A 24,590-nucleotide genomic window follows, 5' to 3' on the forward strand; every position below is an offset into this window, starting at 1 on the left:
CTCAAGACTCTCAAGGAATAGTTTCTGTTTTTTATTGATTTTAATAATCTCACTGCCATCCTCGAAGAACAAATCTTGAGGGTTACTCCATCAATGTAATGTCGAACAAAAAAAGAAACAAACAATGGTGCTTGGGAAAAAAAAAAACACGAGTGGTCGTTCTGAAAAACTGATACGTATTCACTTTTCAGTCTTCTCTAACGGGCGGACTCTGGGGTTGCTCTTTAAAACATGTCGAGGTGACCACATTGTTGTTGTGTGGAAACGTGCTGTTCTTAATAACTCCTCATCCTCTTTTGTTTTATAGGTAGCAAGTGGACCTTGCCAAAAAGAATATAGCCTATATTGTCATAAAACGTGTCTACACTACACAGTCTATAGCTTCACATTAAAAAAACAATAAAAGAACCAGAGCGTAAACTATCAATCATCAAAAGAGTGAAACCTAGAGAGCAGGTGCACATGGGGGATATTTGTGATGCATGAGCTGCTTCAAATTGATCATGATGTTTATCTTTTTTCAGATGATGAAAGAATTTTTTGTTGAAAAAAATGCTCAGTTCGTGCCTGCCTTCTCAACGGCCTCCATAAACACCCCGAGGTTATTTTTGGCGGTGGGGGAGGAGTCCCTCCTGGGCCCAGGGCTGGACGCATGCAGGTGGGCCGGGCAGCGTGGGACGCCAGAGAAGAGAGGGAGAGAGAGAGAGAGAGGAGAAGAGAGGAACTTTAAAGGAGCAGAGCGGAGGAGGAGGAGGAGTGTGTGATGAAATGAGATGTGAAGTGTTCCCTCACTCAGCCAGCAGACGCGTAAAAGATTCATCAAGCTGGTTGAGGAGAGAGGTGGGACCAGCCTCCCATGCACGAGGAGAGAGGAGGGAGGAGGAGGACTGAGAGAGCTGCTTTTAAGATCTTTTCTATTATAAATCACACCAAGCAGTGGCTACCCAGAAGGCAAATGCAGATCCAAACAAAAGGCCCGTGGAGAAAGGGAGGCAGGGCTGGAGGGATTTTGAGAGAAGAAAGAGTGAGACAACAGAGAGTGTGGAAAGTAGACAAGAGTGGAAGTTTTATGTAAAGCATATGAAAAACGATAATTAAACCAGGAAAGGGCCTCACTAAGATAAAGGCTTCTTTTACAGGAGTGTCCAGAAAATGCCTGCCTTAATTGATTTAAGTGTCATTGTGTACACGCCCAAAGTGAAGACCTTTGTCTTTATGCAAAATTTGGACAATGACAGATAATTTTGGCTTCCATTTTGAATAATGACCCTGCACTCACATGTGCATGCGATGGTTTTTCCCCCCTAATTTGCCAGAGCGTGCTTCATGGTGTCGTCACAAGAGGGCGCCTGTCCTCTATCGCGAGCTTTAATGGACTCTCATTTAACCCGGTGCCCCTCCTCAGCGCACGCTCACAGATTTCGAAATGTGTTAAGATTAGTTTTCAAACACCTTTAACGTTTCCCCACCATGTAAATAAATGAACACATTGTGGTTTTATTGATTTATCTGTCCGTCTTAATGCGATACAGCCGCATATATTGGTTGAATAGAAATGTATTCGTTCAACAAAACGATATTTTCATTGCTACTGCTAAGCATTTGAAATAGCACGCGCGCACGTTCTCGGCTGCGACATCACTAACAGTCTTCTGCAAACCAGTTCACACCCTCAGTTAGCCACTTCCCGGCCCCTCTGTGGCTACCCCACCACCGACACCACCACCTACCAGCTCACCCCACCCCCTCCTCCCTTTTACACACCGGCTCACAACCACCCACCCAGCCAGCCAGGCAGCCAGTCAGTCAGTCACCTCAAGTGCTACCACCGTCCGGCTGGAGCAGAGTCACACACGGACCCAGAGCAGCCAGGGCGACCCTGCCGCGTGTTTTTGGCTCATCATAGAGACACCGGAGAAGAAGAGGAGAATGGGACGCCGGTGCTTGGATCAGGACTGAGTCTGGTCGGCACATTTAAAGCTCCTCAGACCCGTTTTCAAGTCCTTTTCTCCCGGCGCAGAGTCACGTTTTCGCCGCTGACACAATGGGCTGCTGCAGCGGACGATGCACCCTCATCTTTATTTGCACTTTACAGCTGGTGAGTGGACCCACACTTCTTTACTTGTTGTTTTTCAAGTTTGAACTGCAAGAAATGGTTACAGTATCGCGGTATTGTTGCTTGTAGGATAAAGTATACTTTACAACTGTCTATTTAACGTGGGCAGCAGCCTATTTTGTGTTAAAGGCTGGTTATTACATGTTGAAAACCGATGTCAGAATATGTTGTACAAATATCTGTACATTCAAAAAGTTCTGTAACTTACTACAGTATAAGTAAGCTACAGGACGCACACTACAAACAGGTCCCCATGTTGTCGTGTCTGCTCCCACACTCCCCTCTCATGTGTTGATCCTGAAATCGTTTTTGAATACAAATCATGACCCTGAAATATTATTATTTTGAGGGTTGGACCCATTTCCAGTGGGTAGCCTATTAGTGTTGTTTATTTATATTCCTGATCCGTGAGGAAATTTACTGTTGTGACAGGAAACATATGGTGCTGTTGGTGTTAGGAAGTCAGCCCTTCCCAGCACCAACAGCCTTAAGTAGGGGCACAGTGATGGACAGTATTGGGGCAACTATTCTGTGTGATACATGATGAAAGCACATCAACAAATAAGTGGAATGCTCTTTTGAATATTTTAATGGTTGCTGAGATATATTCTTAAATAGTATACATCATCACGTGGCTCTGCTATTTATAAGCAGAAGCCCATCTCTGTGTTTCAGATTTGTACCCAGAGTTACTGATGCCTTGATGTAACACATCTAAGACATCATGCATTCCTCATCTGATCTTAAGATATGTTGAAAAAGTTCAACAAGCCATCTTGGGAAGTGTTGATCCACAAATCACAGCGGATGTAAAGACTTATATCTCGTTGCAGCGTCTCAGCTTCTGATCAGTGAACTTGACATCTTACAGATAGTATCCGTGCAGTCTCAGACGATGCTTCCCGTCTACTCGCAGGCCGACTTGCCTCTGCCACTATCCCTGAGTGGAGTTTACTTGACAGGGTGTGACTAGGTTATTTATGGCTGCATTAAAACCGAGCTTGCTCACACCGAAAGCCCCTCAAGTAAATGTCGCTGTTAACAGCTAAGGGAGCAATAAAAATCTTCCTCAGACAAAGAGGGAAATGGGAAAGTTGTGATAGATTGTGTCATGCATGAGGGCATAGGAAAACAAAGACAAATGGAACACATAACAAAAGGAAAGCATTTTATGGCAAGTGGTCGTTGGTATCAGTTATTACTCTGTCTGAAAAGAAACCAAAGTGTCATACCTCTAACTATTAACACCCACCACTCTTATTTAATCATCTTGTATTAGACTCCTTCAGAGTTCCCTGAGAGCTACAGGTTTCTGCCTGCTGCTTGGTTGGCTGCACAAAGTGTATACATGCAATATACAAATATAAGAGGAGATCAGTATCGCTGTAAAATAGTGTCTTGTTCTCTAATGACACACACAAAAAAAGGGCTATGAACCCAACTTCAGGGACACACCTGTTTTTCCTTCCCAGACTCCGGACCTTTTTGCCTCATTAGAGAGGAGGAGGAGGAGGTCGACCATTTGTTAAGAGGTTTATAAAGCTGTCAGCGGGCTGCCTAAAAAGTCCCTGAAGACTCCTGAAGCAGCTTTATTTTCCCCCGGCTCTATTTCTTACTGACCTGACACTTCCTGTCTGCAGCCATACACACCTGCACACTTCTGATGAGTTTAACCTGCAAAGAGGGGTCGCATTAAACTCAGCGTGACCTTTCCAAAGGTCATCAGGCGGAAGGCGTGTGTGTGTATATGTGTGCAGGTCCACATAAATATACATGTGCGCATGAGTGTGGAGCAGCACAAGGGGCCCCAGCTCTCCCTGTGCAGAAACCTATGCATTGACAATGAGCCAGGTTATTCCCAGTCCATTACAGGGTAAAACTACCATTAACAAAACAACCTGCAGTGCTCCTCAGATGTAAAAATAAGCCCTGTGAACTGCCGTGTGAGCTAATTAGCCGGGCAGAGTGCTTTGATCAAACCTCTTTTGGCATCTCGGCCATCCCCTAATTGAATTGTGGTGCGCTTTCCTCATCAACAGGCCGAGCGGAGGGACTCATCTCTCTGGGACAGAAGGCAACAGATAATGAGCCGGTATTGATCGGAACGCCTCGGTTCCCTCTTCCCTCTGCAGACTAACCATTCCAGACAGTAGGGTTGGATCGTTGTCAGAACCCCGATCAGCCCTAGAGAATGGCAAGCGTTGGCAGGAAGCCCTGTCTGTCTAATGATTTGTTTGTACTCCGAGACACAGGCGAGCTCGTTTTGTGTCTCAACGGGTCGGTTGTGTGAGGTGTTGACCTAAAGCTGACCTCGGCGTGGAAGCGTTCCGATTGGTCAGATATGGACAGACATATTGTGAATGTCAGCGACTGGCCATGAGGAGGGACTGTTGTTCTGAAAGGATTTGATGGTTAATGCGGGGCGGTGGACAGTGGGTGATTGATGAAGGAGGCCTCTTGGTTGGTCATGGTGGTTTTCAGGGAAAGGGCAGACGAGCGGACACGCACATAATCACGCTGAAGAAGGGTAATGAGCTCAGAACTGAACATTGACCCTGAAAATGCCGGGCCATAACAGCGACTGCAGCACTGACGGATGCAACCTCACAAGCGACGGACACTATTTCATGCACCCCTGTTCACGCTCAGACACAGCTGTGCAGTCTGACCTGTGAGTTATAGGTTAGTAGGGCTTGTGTTGGGTGAATATTACAGCCTTTGTGTGTGGGGAGGACGTGCAGCAAGGTGAGAGAAATGAAGGAAAGGCCTGGAAGGGGTTTCATTTGATCACAAGCCAGGAGAAGAAAAATCTGCCCATGTTGTCAAAGTGAATCGCTTCATTTGTTCTCATGTAGAACAAAGTGCTTTCAGTGAAGTGATTCACAGAGTTCTACCTCATCCTCACCCTACAGTCAGACTACCCACCAGCGCGCCGTGAGTGTGTGTGTGTGTGTGTGTAATATCTTACATCACACTGCCCACTTTCCCTCCACTCTTTTGATGACATAGCGAGAGAAAAACTAACTTTGTAGCGAAAGGCTTCACAGGAGAAGACCGGGTTCAACCAAAGTGCTTCCAAGAAAGTTTGAGCGGAGAAGAAGAGCGCCTCCTCCTGAGGAGCGTTATCTCTAAAGGCATGACATTATCCCTTGGCAGGCATCACGTCATCTCCCACACATTACAAAGGATTTAAGCTGTTTTTTCCCCCCCCTGCTTACTCATTTGCTATATGGAAGCACTAACGTTCGGATTTCCTTCTGAATATTTATGAGCTCACAGATTCTGGATGTCTGTCAAAATACAGTCTCTCTCACCTCACTGGTGTACACATGTACGTCTGCTGACACACATGGCCCTGGCCCCGTGGCTTTGATACTCACGCCTCACACAGCTGTAATTAAGAATAATTATTGCAGCCGGGGCAGATTGCGCGGCCGTATAACACTGTGAGGCCAGCAGACCCGGGTGTGAGAGTTACTGCTACTGTATAATCCTGTTCTGTGTTGGCGTTTCTCAGGAGAGGTGATATATCACAACCTGGTAACTAGTTAAATATGAAGCTGTTTGGGGGGATTTTATTAGCTACAGATGCTTCAGACATCTGTTTTGCAGAGTGTGTAACTTCTTGTGTGAGTGCAGAGTCTGCTGTGATCAATGATAATGAACTGTATTTCCTTGGCTCTGCCAGGTTGATGGAGGAGATAGGCCAGCGGGAATAGAGTGGACGGTCACAGCTCTTTTATCTCTTTGTTTCTCTCCCCTCTTTGTCGCCTCTCTGGGTCCGCTATTAAGTTCTCCCAAAGCCTCCCCCGACTCTGATTCATATCACCGTGAGCAGAAACGCATTTTTATTTTTTTTTCACTATTTGCTTTGGCCCCCACAGATGGCGGCAGAATATGATAGTATCCCTATCTAAATTATCCATGCAGATACAGACTGTGGTGTCTGTGTGTGTTAGACACAGCCTGCTGTACAGACATGGGCTCCCCATAAACCAGGGAGTATTTGCCAAATAGGAGCAGATGCCAGAAGCAATACATTTAACTGGCTTATTTTGGAAAGTTGATTTAAATGGAGCGGTACCAGTATGTGCTCCGGGTTTTAAAGACAGACATCATCATTAACGTTCAGGTTATATTCACTGATGACATAAGTGACCTGGACTGGGGTTTTACTCCACTACGTCTGAGGTGACTCATAGTCAATTATCTGGTAGCCAGCAGGCATTTGTCAACACATTAGAAGCCAAAGTTTGAGCTGGCCTCATTAGCCTCTTAGACAAAGGAAAGAGCATTCGAGGCAGCAGTAACAACGTTGATAATGACGTTTATGGAATGCTCTCATGACTAATATTATTTGACTTTATTCAATCACAACTCTTTGATGTAGTTTAATCTGCTTCACCCCCCATAATTCACAATATAATTTCCCCCATGTGTTGTCATACAACCGCCCTTTGTGTAGTAAGATTGCCGTGCAACGTGTCTCCTGTTCTGTTATTCCCATTCCCAGCTTCGTCCAGTAACAATACCAACGGGGCGTGTAACATTGCATGTGAATCATGCAATCTTTCAGTGAGCCTTTTTACAAGTGTCTGGCTGTAGTCCTGAGGATGAGTGTGGCTGATATAACGCAGTCAGAAGAGGCGGTACATTGTTGTTGATTCACTCGTTTCTAGCGAGTTTGACATTTAAGGGTACCAGAACGTTATTACTGACATTACTTGAAGAAGAGGAGCATGGCTAGAATTACTGCAGCAGACACATTTTAAGTAACAATATAAAGAAAGATGTAGCAATAAAATCTCTGTTGAATGTGACAAGCCCACTTATTTCAAAGAATGAAAGGCCTATCTATTACTCTCGGTCCCTACGGTAATGTCTTGGTAGTTTGCACTGTCAAGCCAGCTGTAGCCTGCTGGCTGAGATGGTTCAGCCGCTGAGAGATTGGAGGGATCTGGTCAGAGGACTAGATTTATTAATTTACAAGTCGCTGTTTAGACAATTAAATCTGCCTGATGATAATAAGGAACCATTGTTAACAGTATCTCTGCTTTTTAGGACTCGGTTATTCAGCGTATACAATCAACAAATGTCAAAGGAAAGTACAGTTTTTAGTTTTCCAGCTTCTTAAAGGAGGGTTCATGTGGTGGCCTATTTCTTTTCTTGCCAGAGACGTTGTGAGAGGTAGAAGTGGAAGGCAGAGGACTAACAGTATGTGCTGGTGGTCCACAGACGCTCTAGAGGTTCATGTGTCTAAATAAAGGTCCTCACCCTGTCTGTGGGCTCTTATTCTTTTCTTTTTGAAGGTCAAGCAGGTCGCCGCATTAAGTCACAATAGGTGTGTGAGGGCTGTCAAATGGACCCCTGGCGTTCAGTGCTGATTGTGGTCCTGACCTGGGCCGCGTTGATTGCCGTGCCTGAACAGCCCTCATCCACACAAGAGCGGAGCCTGATGCTTCCTGCCTCGCCTTAGCTGCAAACACCACAAAAAGTAGACGAAACAACCGCTCGCAGATTTTTGAGAACGTGTGTGTGTGTGTGCCGTAGGTCGCGAGGCAAGGTGACTTTATAATAAATTCACACTCACACTCCAGACTTTTGGAGCTCCCTCTTGTGTGCCATCATCTCACCTGAGAGCCCAAAGCAAACCTGAGCACTCGGGGATGAGAAGCGCCGCTTGAATGTGTAATCACCGTTTTAAGCTCCGCCCCTAACGTGTATCCTTTGTTAAAACACAACAAGGCTTTGTGTCATCTCCCTCTCCCCTTCCAATCCTCTTCCCCATTTTCTCCCCTTGCTGTGAATATGTTTGAATTATTGATCAGAATGTGATTTATCAGCAGGGCCAGAGTCACTGGAGATTTAGGGGAGATGCAGATGGAAAGGTAGAGGGAGAAAAGGGGGGATGGGTGGTGCTCGACCTCTCACTCTGGGCCAGTTACGAGGATGACCCCAGAGACCTGAGCTCTCTATGTTTAGCTTTCCCTTTTCCTCACTCTTTTCGTCCCTCTCTCTCTCTCTGGCGCACCGTTACCACAGAAACCTTTACATACACAACAGAGAGGAGCCTGCAGGAATTAAAAACCAACCTGTCAAAGGGAGACAGGGGAATGCATGATGCAAATGTGAGTGAGCGTGCCGAGGAGAGAGACGAGTGCGCGCCGAGTAACCTCGGGGGGGGCTGAGCTGCATAAAAGACGAGGCTCAGAACACATCCCGCTCTCAGGACAACTGTCACTCTAAAGATAGCTCTACTTATATATTTAGCCTAAAACCGTACCACAAGAAGACCCACCCAGAATGCAACAGAAAAACCAGTCAGATGCAGCTGAAGGGTTTGCTTTGGACCGGCTGCATGCGAGCTGTGCTTATTCTGCATGTTTGTCCGCGCTTGCTTGTTAAACAGAGATAAAGCAGCAGTGTTTTATGCTAATTAAGACGAGGCGCTGACCTTCCTCTTGTTCCCCGACCTTCCCTGGAGTTTGGAGTCACCGCCCTCGCTGGCTGCGTGTTGGGTTATAATAATATGTGTGTTCTCGGAAAAACCGTACCCTCTTTGTCCCTGGTGGCCCTTTTTACAACTGCTCGCCATTTTAATGTCTTCAATTTAACACACCATTAATTACGTGGTCGTTGTGGAAACCTTGGGCTGGCAAATGCGAGCGTGTGTGCGCGCACATGTACCCATCCATGCAGGGCGTGTGAGCGTGTCTGTGTGTGTTCCACATCGGTGACACTGCAATATTAAGCCATAATGGAGATAAAAGTAGAACTATTTGCAAGCCCATTTCTCTCTTTCCATTCCAACGGTTCCAGCGGTGTCATTTGTTATAGTGTGGCATCAAATAAATTGCTTTGGGAGCGCCACAGCTGGGATGACTATCTTGACAGATCACACTCAGCTGAATGGCTGCGAAGCATATTCGTCTCACTCAAATCCCCCCACTGTTTTGGGCATTCAGCGCTTGTTTTACAAGCGGCTGATGACTTCACGGATGTTTTCGCTCTAATTGTGTTGTGTGATCAAACAGTTGGACAGCAGGGCGGCACACAGCATAACTTCCTCTGCTGGTGGATGAAAGATTAAGAGTGATGGTATTATGATGAAAAGAGCAACATTACTGATTCAATTATGGAAAAGAGAGCTGGAGGGTACAAACTGCTGACAGCTGTTTGCCGCTCCTGACTGCGAGGACTTGATGAGAATTTCCTCCGTCATCGCTAAATTGCCTGCTTGTTAATTGGGGCGAAACCTGAACACTTTTTGTGGGATCTGGGACATGGGGAGGGAGAGGAATGAGCTGTTCTCATTTCGTCACTTTCCCTTCCATCCTATCCATTGTTAGTGGGTTTGGGTTTTATCCATCGCTGTATTCTTGTCCTTCTTTTCTTCCATCAGCTCCTCTGAGAAATCAAAGTATCTGCGTCTGCTGCAGTCTGCTGTCTCATCTCTCATTTTCCATCAGACACCCACACGACAAAAAATTAGGAGCCACAAGAAAAGGAGACAAAACCTCACATGTGACATTAATCCCCTGGCTGAGGCTGAAATCACAGCAGCCGGTGCCGCTGCATCCCTCTTCAAGTTGATGCAGCAGAGTCGAAATTAGCCTCTAATAATCCAAACAGTGCTGCCACCTTAGCAGATAAAAGTAAATGAAATGTTGGCTGACGGCAAAGCGAGGAAGAGAGATAAAGGGAGGAAGAGGGGGAGAGCGAGATAAGGGTTTTACGACAGATAGCAGCCGTGTGAGGACGGATGTTCTCTGTCGCAGTGTGTGAATTTGGGTCATATCTCAGTGAACTTTGCCTCATCGTCCAATAGGCTTATTGATTTTTGTGTCTTGTTAATGTTATTTTTCTTAAGCTATGATAAACAGAGGAATTTGTGAAAGCTCTTTTACACATGTAGTGATTATTCTGTCTGATCGCACAGCAAGTCTTACATGGACAGGTCTCAATCACGTCTTAACAGGCAGCGGCAGCCGTAGTTACTTAAACAGACATATTATGTAAATGTACTGAGCTCCTTTCCCTGTGCTCTCACTATTCCAGGTGTTACTAATGTCATTAACTATGGCTGAGGCTCTGTTCTATTCACTTTAAGTAGGCTGCAGCAGACAACCAAGATGCACTTTACAAGGAGGACCCTAAAACTGGAGCAGCTAAATGGAATTCAGCCATCGTTAATTTATTATTTAGACCTGTACTTAAGCCTGTGACTTTTTTTAGTAATGCAATACAAGTTAACTCAACTTTAAAAGTATGTAATCTTTACACAGTGCACTGTTAAATTGTAATACAGGCAGACACTTGTGCACATGCATTATTTAAAGTGGAGGGGCTAATTGCAAAGCCTAGTTTGCACGACACGCTAATCTCCTCCCCCTTTTCCGGCGCGATGCTGCCACCGCCACCACCGTCTCCGTCCAAGCAGCGCTTGAACAACACCAAGTTTGATAAGCAGACTGAATGAGTAATAGACACAATAAAGACCTAAGCACCTTAACATCTTCACTGGCCTCCATGCTGCTTACCAAAGAGTATAATAAGTTCTAGTATAGTAGGGTTAGGGAGTATAGTTAGTTCTTTGTGTGTACTTATTGTTTACTAACCCTGTTTCCGTCAGACGTTGATGCAGAAGAAAAGAGACAGAAAGGAGTGCACTTCACTGGCAGTGGGAACAGAGACAATCGGCATTTATTAGCGGGTCTGAAAGACCCACGTCAACATGCTAATTTTGGGGGTGAAAGGGGTATTAAAGTGGGACAACTACCAAGGCTAGCCAACAGATCAGACAGGGTTTATGCTCTGAATTGGTCTCAACATGGACGGCGTACAGAGAAAAGAGAGCTTCATTTAAATATACCGAGCACAGCTGCTCTCATTGAACCGCGCTGAAAAGATGTTACCGCCTAAATCTCAAAGTCACCAACAGTAACGGTTATAGAGGGACAACACTACACACCACAAAAGTAGAAAGTTGAAAGTAGTTTGCCAAAGTCCGGAGGGAGAGTCGGTTCAAAGCACCAGCTTTTTATCATGTTTCTTTCAGTGGGATGGATTTATGTGTTGTGTGTTCCCAATAGCGCTGAGAGATTAGCATGTTATTAGCACTAAGAGCACTGGAGGTTTAACATATTTAATCTTAAATAAAGGGCTCTTTCATTCATGGTGCTCTCAATGGTCACTTTGCAGCAACCGGAGCTGCAGTGTGCGCTCCGCTCCGTGTCTGTTTAGCACCGCTGCCTAAAACAAGTGGGTACTTAGTGAGCTACAAAGGGACTAGCTGCTGTGTTTCGCTGTGCGGCCCATATTTCAAACAGTGAAGAAGAAAGTGGCTTATGCAGGCACCCTACCTCTTAATCCCTGTCCCAGCTCTGCTAGACCAGGCACCACCAAGGGCTATCTATCTATCCAAACCTCCATGTACCAGATGAAAGCCACACACACACACATGCACACACAGCGTCACACACATACTGAGATTGGCACCATTAGTTACACAAGGACCAGCCAGGCACCAGAGTATAATGACTTTACCCAGGCGAGAGGTGAAAAATTGGATTGGAGAAAGTTTTTGAGAAGTACTTTACTGCCTGCTGGGAGTCACTGAGTGCAGACAAGCCAGGGCAAAGCATGGCACATAAAAAATAAAAAAGCACTGCTAGCCTCTGAATCATTACTCGTCTCTGACTTTCCTTTATTTAAATTTGGAATAGAGCACTTGTTGTTTTGATTTATCTGGGGATTGTAGTAACCTGCTGCCTAAACCGGTTCTGTGAGTCTGTGTGCAGCCCTTAAACGGCTTTATTAAATCCATTAGCACAGACGCTCTGTGCCCTTTGGACTAAGTTTGGAGAGGAAAAGGGGCCAACCCAACTTTCTCCCAACCTTTTTTTGCGGGTATCCCCTGAAAGTAAAGCTTCTATGCTTCAAGGACTTCATATATAATCACCTAAAGCACGAGAATCGAACATCCTGTTGCCAAGAAGATCATTATTTTCTGCCCCTTTTAATACCCATGAATCAAATTCCAAAAGAATAACTGTCATTTAATAGCACACATCTTTTATAAAGGCTGCTAATCCCAAGAAATAATTGTTTGTGCAGTACCAGGTGATCCGAGCTCATACAAAGCACGCTTAGATCCATTTGGGTCCAATCAGGTATCAGACATATCGACCCAAAGAGCCATGATAGTAAACCCTGAGTGACCAGATTACACCAAGTAATCTGTATTTACCAGATTATACATAGAAATGTAGAAAACAGGGACGTGGATTTTAGGGATGTCCGTTTGTACTACGCTTGTAGTCTGAGTAATATTGACTAACCGCGTATCAGCAGGCTGCGGCGTGTGCAGGAAAAACAGTCTGTGTGGAGAGCAGAAGCACCGTGATGACATCTCGCCTCCCATCAGCATCATCTGACAATGATTTCTTATTTATCTCTATAAACAGACATCTGCATGCTAACAGCTAACAATCTGTTCCAGATCAAAAATTCTACTTGAGATAAATTCCCTTGACGCTTCATCACGAAAGCCGCTCAGCCTTTAAATATCCCGACGTCCTCGAATGCATCAGAAGTGATCGATCCGACCTTCGCTCAACAAACGAGCATTTTAAAAGTAGTTTTCTTTTCCTCTTGAGGACAGACCTGACAAAGCTTCACTTTTACCTTTTACAAATCTGCATCATGATGTTGAAATTTCAGCCAAGGTAAGACTCGTTGATTAAAGCACGTGGAAAAGGAAGTCGTTTATAGCTAACCGCTGGCTACACGCCCGGCACCGTCGTCCCCTATATCGTCCTCAGAATAGCCGATGGGATCCGTAGTATAATATAGTATAATTTGGATCCTGTTTGACCTTAAACCCAGGTCAAATCTCGATCCGTACAAACCAAGGGAACCTTGTGAAACTGAAATGTGTCATCCAAAGTTCATCCAAAGGCCACGTCTTCTCTCCTCTGTTTATCTTATCTTAATTATGTTTACAGCCCTGAAGAGGAAAATGGAAACAAAACTAAGCAAATTAAGTAATTTTGTGTAGCAGACAGATTTTCTTTTCTTCCTTTCAATCCTGTTAACCATCTCTCAACCCCTCAGATGTGGGTTTTTGTTGCCCTTTGGGAGGATCCCGAGAGCCAGATTTAGAACCACTGATGTAAAAGCGGTATGCGAGCGCTCGCAGAACTGGAGTTCCTCCAAGACGATTCCCATATTCATGAGGGAAATCCAAACCAGTGTTTTGTGTCAAACTATAAGAAGAGGCAAGCGATGAATCAGAGGCTGGCTGTGTTTTCATACTGTGCCATGTTTTGACTCGGCAGTCACTCGCAGTGACACGCAGCAGGCAGGAAAGCACCTCTGCCAGATGGAGTGCGAGACAGGTACCAAACACAGCTGAGAGTTTGGATATTGCACACAAATTACCCTTCTGATTGTTATCGCTTTATCAGGCCTGGCCTCACCGGCTAATGTGCTTCTATGTGTCTGAGTAGAAAACAACCCATTAGTGAAGCCATTGAAAAAACAACAACAGATCACTTGTTAGAAGGGTTTCTCTGTGATTCACCTCTCCTGGATGTCGTCCTCCTGCCTGACTCTGTGAGTCACAGCGATACGCTTTAACATGAAGAACTGACTCATGCAGCCTCGAGTCATACACCGGCACACGCACGCACAGATCGACAGACAGGCTGGATTTTCAAAGCCACAGATCCTGATGACACATTCGGTAACATGTTATCAGAGGGCATTTCACTGAGGACGTACAGAGAATGAGAGCCACTCATGGGTTTTATAGCATCTGGAGGCGGAGGTGGAGATGAGAGGGTCGCCAGTCAGCTCTGTCTTTTGCTCCGGGGGATCTTCATCAGGTCGTCTCTCCCTTTCTGACCTGATCAGAAAATGTGCTGTCACTAAGTTTTGACGGCACAGTTAAGTTTTAAATCATATATATCTGTCAAGCCACCCTGTCACACGTTTTCTACGTTTGATGCTTCAGCAAAGCAACTGTTTTTCACACATTTCAGCCTCTCACTTTGAGCACACATACACATCTTAATTAGCTCTCAAATGATGCGCATCAAACAGTTTTTCCCTCTCAAACACGTTCACTCTGATCCTTCATTGCTCTTTTATGTGTAGCTTATTGCTCTCATCTTCTTCATGGCATGTTAAAGAAGGTGGCTGTAAAAGAAATGTTTTGGCACTTTGATTTTCTGGATTTAGGTTTTGAGGGAAGGAGGGATTATAGTGAAAGACTGTGGCCACTTGTGTGCTCTTTAAAGGAGCAGTTCGCCCCTGGAAGAAGCCACCGTCAGTCAAAGCTGGTGTTCTCTGTAATCGATAGAAGCAATGATATTTGAAATTGGCGGCATAGCTGTGGAGGAAGATGTACAAACAACTCGGAGTTTCGCCTATTCTACAGTCCTACAACACCCATTGTGCATTGCGCCCCTCCCTCTGAAAGGAACAGCCCAGCGAGAGACGCTGGAGTGAAAAACTACACTACTCGCTGCAGGCAATGGCTCAGAGCGGTACAGAATCTGTAATACGACGAGAATATACCGGTGGATCGTCTAAAAAATCTTCAGGTCTGCAGTCTACATTTCAAACCTGACGATTTTGAACAAGACATGACATCGGAGGCGGGCGTCCTAGATTAAGGAAGTGTAGTTAAGCTCCCTGGCGGAGGTTTTCCAGGGCCCCTTGGAGAAGCGGATAGCGTCTTCCACCATAATGGCATTAGCTCCCCATAATAGCATGATAGGACTGAGGTTGAAAATCGGCGTACTGGCCCTTTAATGCTCAGTTTTTTATTCACATCTCCAGAAACTGAGAGGATACACACAAGCTAACATCATCGAAAGGAAGCGGCGGGATTGAGAGCTGCGATCATTGTTAATAATCTGGTCTCACATGGGTGAAGGAGGGGATAATTGACGGTTTCAGAGAGATAGAGAGATAGTGTGAAAACAGACAGAAGGATGGAGCGAGGTGAGAGAGGGGCTTGTTGCATCCTGCTGCCGTACCCACCCCCTAATTGCTCAGTATTTATGGTGGGAGGAGTGGTATGTGTGGGCAACATGCTCCTCCACATATACACACCCCAAACCAAACTACACACTAAGAGATTCCGTCACCCTATAGGGAGTCATTTGTGCTCGCGGGAGGTCGGAGGGAGGCTTTTACGGGCCGTTATGTAGCCGGCCCGCTATTCCTGGAAGAGCGTCGGTATCTTTTGATCAAATTCTGCCCCACTCTCCAGTAACCGGCTTCCTATGAATTGTGGGCTAATTGTGCCATATGGGTTTGAGTGATTGTGTGTGTGCGCGCCTGCGCGTGTGTGTCTGGGTGGGCTGAGGCCTCTCTACCCTTGATTGATTGTTGTCATCTTGGTGGATTATTGAGTTAGCAGGGAATGTGATAGGCTTACTACAGCATCTCAGAGGAGAGGATGCACATGCGCACACACACTCATGCGCATATATACGCACATCCCTCATGCCTATACACTGTTTAATTCAATGACCAGTGGAAATATTTCAGGGAAAGGGTCCGTGTGTAACGAATGCATCGAGAGATCTAAAGTGTGCGTGTTGGATGGATGAAGGTTTATGTTCATTAGCATCAATATTACCCAGTGCTGGGAGGTGCAGCAGCCCATGTAGGGGACATCGTGTGTGTTTCTGCGAGTGTCTGAATAACAGAAAGATTTTGAACACGTCACAACAAACTTTTTATCCTATAGAGATACATCCAGTTGCATTCATGCCCGAGATGTTCCCAGTGAATGTAAATACATTAATCACATTTTATTCAGCTGATTAGGTGAAGAAAAGATGTAAATGGGTTTAAAATGTCTTTATTCATTTGGCTTGTTCATAATTGCAATGGAAAAATGGTACAAAGTAAAGCCAGATAACATCCCAAGGCTATTTGCATTCATCCAGCCAAATAGAATAAAAGCTGTTTAACAGATTCTGCAGAGCCGTTGGATCTCTTTTTTTTCCACCAGGATTACCAGAGGACATTTTCAGAGCTCAGCGCTGCTATCTCCGACACGAGGCGATAACTGCTCCCTATTTCCTCTGATATGGAGTGGAGGGAGGGACAATTTAACAGACCGTGACTTGGATGATGGTCACAGGAGGTCATATGCACACTATGCTGTGTTATACTTTCAGCTAACTACGGAGGCGTGTTTTGCCATTTTTTATTGCCTTAAGCAAGGGCAGACAGTGTGTGACAGTGGGTTTAAGTGTGATGCTTCTCTATTCTGCTCACATTTCTATTCTCTGTTTCTCAATGTCAGCACAGTTGGATTGATGGCTGCATTTCATCAATAAGAAAAAGTAACTGTGAATTTGGCACAGTGAATGAACTGTAAACCTGTTCATCTTCAGCTCCGGAAAAAGAGACCACTGCAAAAAAAGTTTTTTTTGTTTGTGTTAAATGAACTTTAGTTTTATTGTAAACAACATTTCTCATACTTGCAAATAAAATTTTCTTATTTAGGTCTTTTATTTGCAGAAAATAACAACTGGTTATGATAACAAAAAGATGCAAAAAAAAAAATGTTTTTCTGACCTTGAATAATGCAAAGAAAACAAATTCATATTCATGTTTAAGCAACAGAATACTAATGTTTAAACTTCGGAAGAGTTCAGAAACCTAGATTTGGTGGATTAACCTGTTTTTTAATTCCAGCGTTCATGCATCTTGGAAGCGCTGTTGGGTGACATTAGGTCACTTTTTTGAGGGACAACTGAAGAGAGACAGGAAATGGTGCAAGTAGAGAGTTGGAGATGACATGCACCAAATAGAACGGCAGACCGGGAGTCCAACCTGCGATCAGTGCGTAGCCTCTGTACATGGGGCACTTGCACCGACTGAGCTAAACCAGCGCCCCAGACGTTAGGCCACTCTTGCCGCAAAAATTCAAGCAGCTCAGCTCTGTTCGATGGCTTGTTAACATCCATCTTCCTCTTGATCACATTCAGGAGGTTTTCAATGGGGTCCAGATCTGATTGGGCTGGCCATGTAGAGAGAGATGCTGATTTAAGGAACATTTGGAGTGCTCTCTGAAGAGCTGTATGAATGAAGTTTGACTCAATATCTGCTAAAGATGAAATGATCCTTAAAGTTGTAATCTCAAAGATCTCAGTTTCCTTCTCTTTGGCGGCACCCATGGTGATAAACGGTAATTGCGGGAGCACACGTCCCAGATATCCAGACAGTGTCGCATGTGTGACGTCCACGGTCGGCTCCGGTTGTAACTCTTGATTTTCCTCGTTGACGGTCGCTTTCCTTTTTAGACTGTTTGCCTTCATCAGAGCGTCGAGTTTGTTTCTTTTTCTTTGGATTTTCACAAATTTTTGAAGTTGTATCTGTAGTCATCGATCTTTTGTTTGTTTGTTCAGCCAGAGTAGATTACTGTTTACTCGCAACACTTGCAGAGAGCGGAAAAGCAGCCGCTTAGCTCCGCCTACCCTCTCTGGCAGACCAACCACTGCTGGAAAACGCGTCACTAACTGGGCGCCGCTTGAGATTTTTTTCCGTTGAAGTCGCACCAGACACTCAGTCCGTAATACTGCAAATGCAAAGGCTTTCATCAGTGGGCCATAGTCTCAATCACCATTGTGTTACCTCACTCGGCGATAGATAGTGACTAACAGACATTTATTTAAATGAAAATCTTCGAGATTATTACTTCAAAGTTTAGAGTCACAGGTTTACTGTACATGTTAAGGGGAAAAGCTCTTTCATCGCTATTTTATAAATGTATTTTCTAGCTGAGAACCTTGACACCATCAAAGCCTCATAAGAAAGAGAGAGTCTTAGAGTTGGGTTATGCTCAAAAGGTATCTAGTCCATCCTTGTCTAAAGGCAAAAGCCAAAGCTGAGTAATAACTCCACAAGTGTCGTCAATTCAAAGGGGTCAGTCCTCTAAGGTCCCAAACCTATTTAACCGCAGCCTCTCCCTCATCTTTATTGACATGACTTTTATTGAGCTCTCTAAGCATGGCCAGCAGCACGCCAGAAGGTATTTATCTCTCTCGCCTTTATTCATTTCCTCCAGCTCCTCCATCCGGGGGGAAAGACAGAGGTTATTAAGAGGGAGGAGGCTCAGCCTTTCTACGTCAGCACATGTCGTGTGTGATACCCTCTGCGTTTCCTCTCATCTCCCCATTTATCTGTTCTGCCATCCCCTTTTTCATAATATTCCCTCCGTCGATCTCAATTGTGTTCCCCAGCTGTTTTTCATTCTGTGTCTCTGAGCAGAGTGAAGGATTTTATCTGCGTCTACTTTGGGGAGATAATGCCGGGTGCAGGTCGCAGTTCACTCACCTCGCCCTCTGTCGCCTGTGCAGTTATTGCCCTCGCCCTCTGTGCGCAGGAGTGCTCATTTTTAATTATCGCTCAGTATTTGATCATCTCCCTCCCCTGCCTGTCACAATGTCTCATCGGGCTGCTGGTAACATTTCCATTACATTAGGGAGAGCAGCCATGGCTGTGTATCGAGTGCGTGCGTGTGTGTGTGTGTGTGTGTTTGCGTGATTGTGCTCGGCGGTGCGTTCCTATCATTGCGGCAGAGACGAGATTCCCCCCTCCCAGCCTCATCCATCTTCAAGCGCTTGGCTGGAAATGACATGTCGACACACAAGGAAACACATCGTTGCTTGAGACACACACACACACACGCGCACACATGGGATTGGATTGGCAATGGAATTCTAATTAAATGGTTCCCACTCTCTCCCTGTATTTCCCCCCACATGGCATGCTAATTGAGTTGATGCAAATAGGCACTCGCAGTCTTAAAGGGCCATATTCCTTTGTTTTCTTCTTGCTGTTGCGCAAAAATGTTGCGTGCAAAGAGCGCAGGTATTTGGAAGGAAGAAACAAAGGGTATCATAAATGAATCAATCTTTTTGTATAAAGAATTGCCCTGAAACCACTGCTCCCAAAGAAGCGGAAAGGAGGAGTCGGTATCGGAAAAAGAGCGGAATTCCTGTCTTTATTGTGGAGGATTTAACGTAGCTTATGCACGTCCGTGTGGACGTTCACGTGCGTTTATACACGTTGTTTGTGAGCAAGTATTTTAATAAGCACCTGAGCTCACCGCGGTGGTATTATTAAGCAGGGCTCTCGCCTCCCGTAAAGTTCCCACAGCTTTTCTCCTTCCTGGAGGCCATTGGCAGGTCGCTTGGAAAGACTGAGCTCGTCTTTAGCTCAGCGGGGGCGCAATCGATAAACCTGTCATTGTTTATTCTGTAAAACTTGTTGTGTTCACCTCTGGGCGCTCCCACAGTCGGGGGGCTAAACACTCAGGCTGTTCATGTTTGCTCGCTCAATGGAGGATTGTTGGCTTGCTGCTGTGAGGTTAAAAGATGTTGTCCTTTATATATGACATTTTCACTAACATTCGTCTCTATCTTTTTCCTCTCGCCCCTGTAGGTGTTGGCTTTAGAGAGGCAGGTCTTCGACTTCCTGGGTTACCAATGGGCCCCAATCCTCGCCAACTTCTTCCACATCATCATCGTCATCCTCGGCCTCTTCGGCACCATCCAGTACCGGCCGCGCTACATTATAGTGGTGAGTGCACACAGCTGAGGACTAGTAGTTCACATGAGGCTCTGCGCAGTCTGTCCTTTAATCCAATTCCTCGCTGTTTTTTTCGTTAAGCGCTGTCGCATCACTTTGCATTAGTCCGCTGTCCGGACATGTTGTTGCCTTTCGCGTCTAATTGCAAAGTGTGGCGCACTCTCTTGTGCATTGTGCGACACCCTTAAATCACTCTAATCCCAGGGTAATTAGGGCTAATTAAACGGGGGTGGTGGTGGGGGGGTTTGGGGGAGGCTAAGGAGCTCATCAGATTTATACTGTGTGTGGAGTTTCAGGACAGAGAAGGTCATTCTTTGAAACACGGTGCAAAGCATGTGCTTAGAAAACGCCACTATGCAGCGTCAGGAACGTTCTCATATGCACTACAGGTTGTATCTGAAAGCATAACGCTCATCTTAGGCATTAAAAGCCTATTTTGAGCAGCAGGAGTGCTGGAACAGATGGTGATGTTGATGACAGGAAAAGATTGGAGGGTGTAAAGAGAGTAAATAAAGAGAGACAGGGGCGATGTAGGAGGGTGCCGCACAGGATACGATGAAGAAACAGAGGAAGCAGGGATTGAAGGGAGGAGAGGAAGGAGGAAAAGTCGAGCTATTGTCTGGAAAAATGGGAGAGGGCGAGCTCGGGGGTTTCATGATTCAACATGTATGTTTTTTTTTACGGAGGTGTTTCACCCTCTGCTCTTCCTCTGACACCTCTGACATTTTAAAACCCACAAATCATGAGTCAGAAGATTTCACAACCTTCCCACAACAATGATGCCTCTCTCTGTCTGTCAGTGAGTAGGCTCGGTGTCTGTCTGTCAACAGGCCGCCGTCTGACTTGACTTTTATAAACGGCTGAACTCGTGAACTTAATTCAGCCTCGGCAGTTTAAGAAGCTGCGGCTCCCTCGGGGCTCAGATAGACTCGCTGAACTTACAGGGACCTTTTTAAAGAGAGAAAAAAGGTCTCACTAAATGTATGTCTGGTGTCTGTGTGCGTATACAGCATAGGGGTGTGTAATCTTAATCTGTGTGTGTGTGTGTGTGTGTGTGTGTGTGTGTGTCCAGAGCTCATTCATCGCCCTGTCATTTAATTTCGGTAGCTGTCATATCCTGTTCTGTTCACTCCATCTAGTTGCCATGGAGCTAATCTGTCTGTGTCTTTGCCCTCCAGTACACGGTGTGGGCCGCGCTGTGGGTGGCCTGGAACGTCTTCGTCATCTGCTTCTACCTGGACGTAGGAGGCCTGTCCAAGGTGAGACTTTCATAATATCAGTCTGCCGTCAGATCTTTTTGTCCGGCGTCTGTCGCCCGAGTCGGACGGCTTTGTCTGCTGTCTGTGATGAACGTTCGTTTCCCTTCTGAGGTCATGGTTGCAGACAGAGAATTATTAATCAGACCGCACGCCCCCATCTGTCTGCACCACCTACACTGCAGGTGTCTTTCTAGGCGTGTAAAGCACAGCATTGCCACAGAACATGCCGCTTTCTGATTGGCTGGATGTATGAGATTTATTTTAGCTCCTTTTATAGGTAAATTCACACTAGAGTTTTGAAACTGAGTAACTTCTACATTAACACATGTCAATGTCATCCTAAGAGGCTGTTAAGTATTTACCTGCATGTATCTGTATGTATCTGTAGTTGTTGCGTCCGTGTAACAGTTAAGCAGCCTCTCACGGGTAAAACAGCAACAAGCAAACATTAAAAAATGGATGATGTTTTTCTGTTTGTTTTTAAGCGGCCATGACAGAAGCATGTTCGTACACACTGAGCCGTCCTGAGCCTCAGAAATAAACTCTGAATTCTTTCCTCTGCCAGGAAAAAAGCCTCAAGTCTGAGCTTGTTTGTTTCCTTTGTGAAAAAATATTCAGATTAAATTCTGACCTTGTGCCAGTGTTTGTTTCTTTTCCTCTTTTATTACACCGGGCACAGCTGCTCCAGGAACTGTTGCTGTAAAATATAAAAGTCTAATTTTGAGCGTTCTTGAGCGTTATCAGCGCTGAAGATATACAGTAGTTTAGCTTTAATTAGATGTGATGCACAGCTGCAGGGTGTTTTTCTTTTTGCATATGTCAAGCCTGGTGTACTTAACAGACACAGCCCAAGCAAGCTTGATTACTTGGGGTATATAATCACTACATGACACAGTCAGCTATTATGAATGCTGCTTTAAGTCTCTCACCAAGCATTAGGAATCTAACAGCTGCCACACCTCTACATAGATGTGTTGTTTGTGTGGTGTTTCTCATACATCCCTTTTCAAATGTGAACGTATATTTAAATGTGCACAAACTCTCCCTCCTTCTCTCAACTTTCTCTCCTCATTTCACTCTGCTCACTGCCCCTTTGATCTTTTTTTAATTTATGCTGCATATTTTGCAAGTTTCTTATCTCGCCTTTTTAATTTCAACATCCTCTTCTCTTCTCTCACCTCTTCTTACCTCTTCTCATTTCCCCTCTTCTTACCTCTTCTCCCCTCCTCTCCCCTCTTTTCCTGTCTCCTCTCCTCTCCTCTCCTCTATTGATGGCTATCGTGCCCAATTGCCTGTCTGACCATCAGAAATAATGAATTCATGTAGGCGACGCTCATCTCACACCAGCTCAGACAGCCAGAAATTAATTTCAGAAACACCTTCCCAAGCTCTGGCGACTTTGTCATTGTGTGATCGACCATGGCTCCATCAAGTGTGTCTGTCTCTCACTGCATGTGTGTGTGTGGTAGTGTGTTCCTGCATGTTTCCTGCTAGAATAATGAGGCTTGTAGGGGCCAGCTGCTTGGGGCTGAGGCTGGGCATTAACCCGACAGATGGAGCCAGCCCGGGCTCCCAGCTCTGCATATGGTGGCCAGGAGGAGAGCTGGCTAATGGAGCACACGCACCCACCCGCACCCACACACCCGCACCCCGTGCGTACATGCTCGACCAAACATGGCACACCGAGAGGTCCTCAACACATTTTATCATAAAACACTCAGCTCATTCTGTCTGACTCGGCTTGACTGCTGCTGACAGGACTCTACCGGAGGGTGTGTTCATATGTGTGTAAATGTGTGTGTGAGCGGTGTGTATGTGTGACGGGGCCGTCAGAGAGAGGGGGGGCAGGTTGTTGGAGTCATATGCCACATGCTCTGTCACCTCCTATTGATCCCTGATCCCCTCCCCCATGGTGAGAGACAGACTGACAGACAGACCCCTGCTACTCTACACACACCTCTGTTTTAAACAGTCCAAAGTCACTCGCTGCCTCGCTGTCTGTCTCTGTATTCATTCCCTCTCTCGGTCTGCACACAGTGACTGCAGGCACAGAGGCTTTTGACATGTCTGCATGCAGCTGTCTGAATGTGGAAACGCTTCTCTCCCTTCTTATTTTGCTCTCAGTAACCGAGCTGTTCAGAATCACTATGTTGAATCCTCTGCATGTACCACCTCTTTGGATTGTCTGTATAGTTAATCACACAGTAAGGATGGTGTCAATAACATGTATGAGACAGCGCAGAAACTCTTTGTACTTTACACTCTCCGGCCTCTTCATTAGGTACGCCTGTTCAACTGCTTGTTAAGGTGAAAAGACAATCGTGTAGCTGAAATGATCATTTTGGTGTTTTCAGATTCACCTCCTCAGCGTAAATGAAACTCTCTCTCTCTCATCCCCCCCCACAAACAATGCCTTCAACCTCCATCATAAAGAATGACAGCGTGCCGTTCGAAGCGCTCTCTCCAGCTCCTGAATCAATATGCAGTCACCGTGCGCGCACCTCTTTATGACCCTTAACTAAATACCTCGTCACAGCCAGAAGAGGCTGCAGCACCCAGTCAGCCTCTCAGGTTTGCTCCCCAAAGTGATCGACGTTAATTCTGCTCTCCGTATTTCAGAAAGGATAAATCCTGAGAAGTAACACTGTAATCATTTGATGTTTATCTTTATAGAAAGCCTCGCGTCTCTGGTGAGTCCAGTAACAGGATTGTCTTTAAGTATGTATCGACTTTTGTTAAGGAAAATAGTTAGAGCGGTATTAGAAGTCTAACCTTGAATGTATGATATGAGGGGATTGATTTTGTTCTTTGCGGTGCATGGAAGCATAACAACAACACTCCTGACAGTCAGTTGCCGAAAGCTTCTTCTATCGACTGCTGACGTCCTCCCGCCGTGAGCGCGGCTGCAGCTGGGATAGAGACGGCTTCCCGAGCTCGCGGGCTCAATCAATGGCATCTGTCAAGTCATTAGTTTGCGCAATCCTACCTATTGACCTTCAGCCGCCCTTGTTTTTGTGACAGTGAGAGAGAATGACAAAATAACAGACTGAAAATCGAGAGATGATGAGCGATCAGAATAGAGAAAGCGAGCAGCATCTCTGAGTATTGTTCATGACTCCTGTTGCACAGGTCTGTTGCTGCTACCAGAGATGCGTGCGTGTTGTTGACATGTAAGTGTGAGTGGGGGTGGATGGGAATCAGAAATGTTTCCTGACAGCACTCGGCTCCGTTAATAATGCATGCCTTGTCACCGAGGGGGCAGATGCGGGGTTAGATTGCCGTATTGGGGTATTGATTGGTGTGAGCGTCTGTGCGTCTGTGTGTGTGGGCTCATGTGCCTGTGTGCAAATTGAACATCGCCTGGCTGTAAAACAGCAACATGCACAAAGTGCTGCAGGGGCTGAAAGTTTCTAAACTAAATCTATGCAAGTGAATTTTTTTTTTTGCCCTCGTATGTCTCTGAGAGTTCTGCCTCCATCCCATTAAAGTGCAGGTCGATGGAGATTCATTGTAGAAGTGAAAAAATCTGCTCAATTAATTAGACAGGAGCATTTCTCTAATGAAGCGCCGTCCCTGTGACCCTGGACAAACCA

General features: G+C 45.5%; 1 protein-coding gene across 2 annotated transcripts in view; it reads left to right on the forward strand.

Moving 5' to 3' along the window:
* Positions 1–1,649: 1,649 nt before the first annotated feature.
* The window catches only part of nkain4 (sodium/potassium transporting ATPase interacting 4), a 42,965-nt gene continuing 20,024 nt past the window's right edge, over positions 1,650–24,590 (forward strand). For both annotated transcript variants that reach the window (XM_069659940.1, XM_069659939.1), the window contains exons 1-3: positions 1,650–2,098; positions 19,592–19,729; positions 20,917–20,997. In XM_069659940.1, the coding sequence (XP_069516041.1) occupies positions 2,045–2,098; positions 19,592–19,729; positions 20,917–20,997 (273 nt within the window). In that variant the 5' untranslated portion in view covers positions 1,650–2,044. The remainder of the gene's footprint in view (positions 2,099–19,591; positions 19,730–20,916; positions 20,998–24,590) is intronic.

The sequence above is a fragment of the Semicossyphus pulcher genome, unplaced genomic scaffold (genome assembly GCF_022749685.1).
Source record: "Semicossyphus pulcher isolate SPU_LCO1_2020_fin unplaced genomic scaffold, fSemPul1.0.p SCAF_13, whole genome shotgun sequence".
In the NCBI taxonomy this organism is placed as follows: Eukaryota; Metazoa; Chordata; class Actinopteri; order Labriformes; family Labridae; genus Semicossyphus; species Semicossyphus pulcher.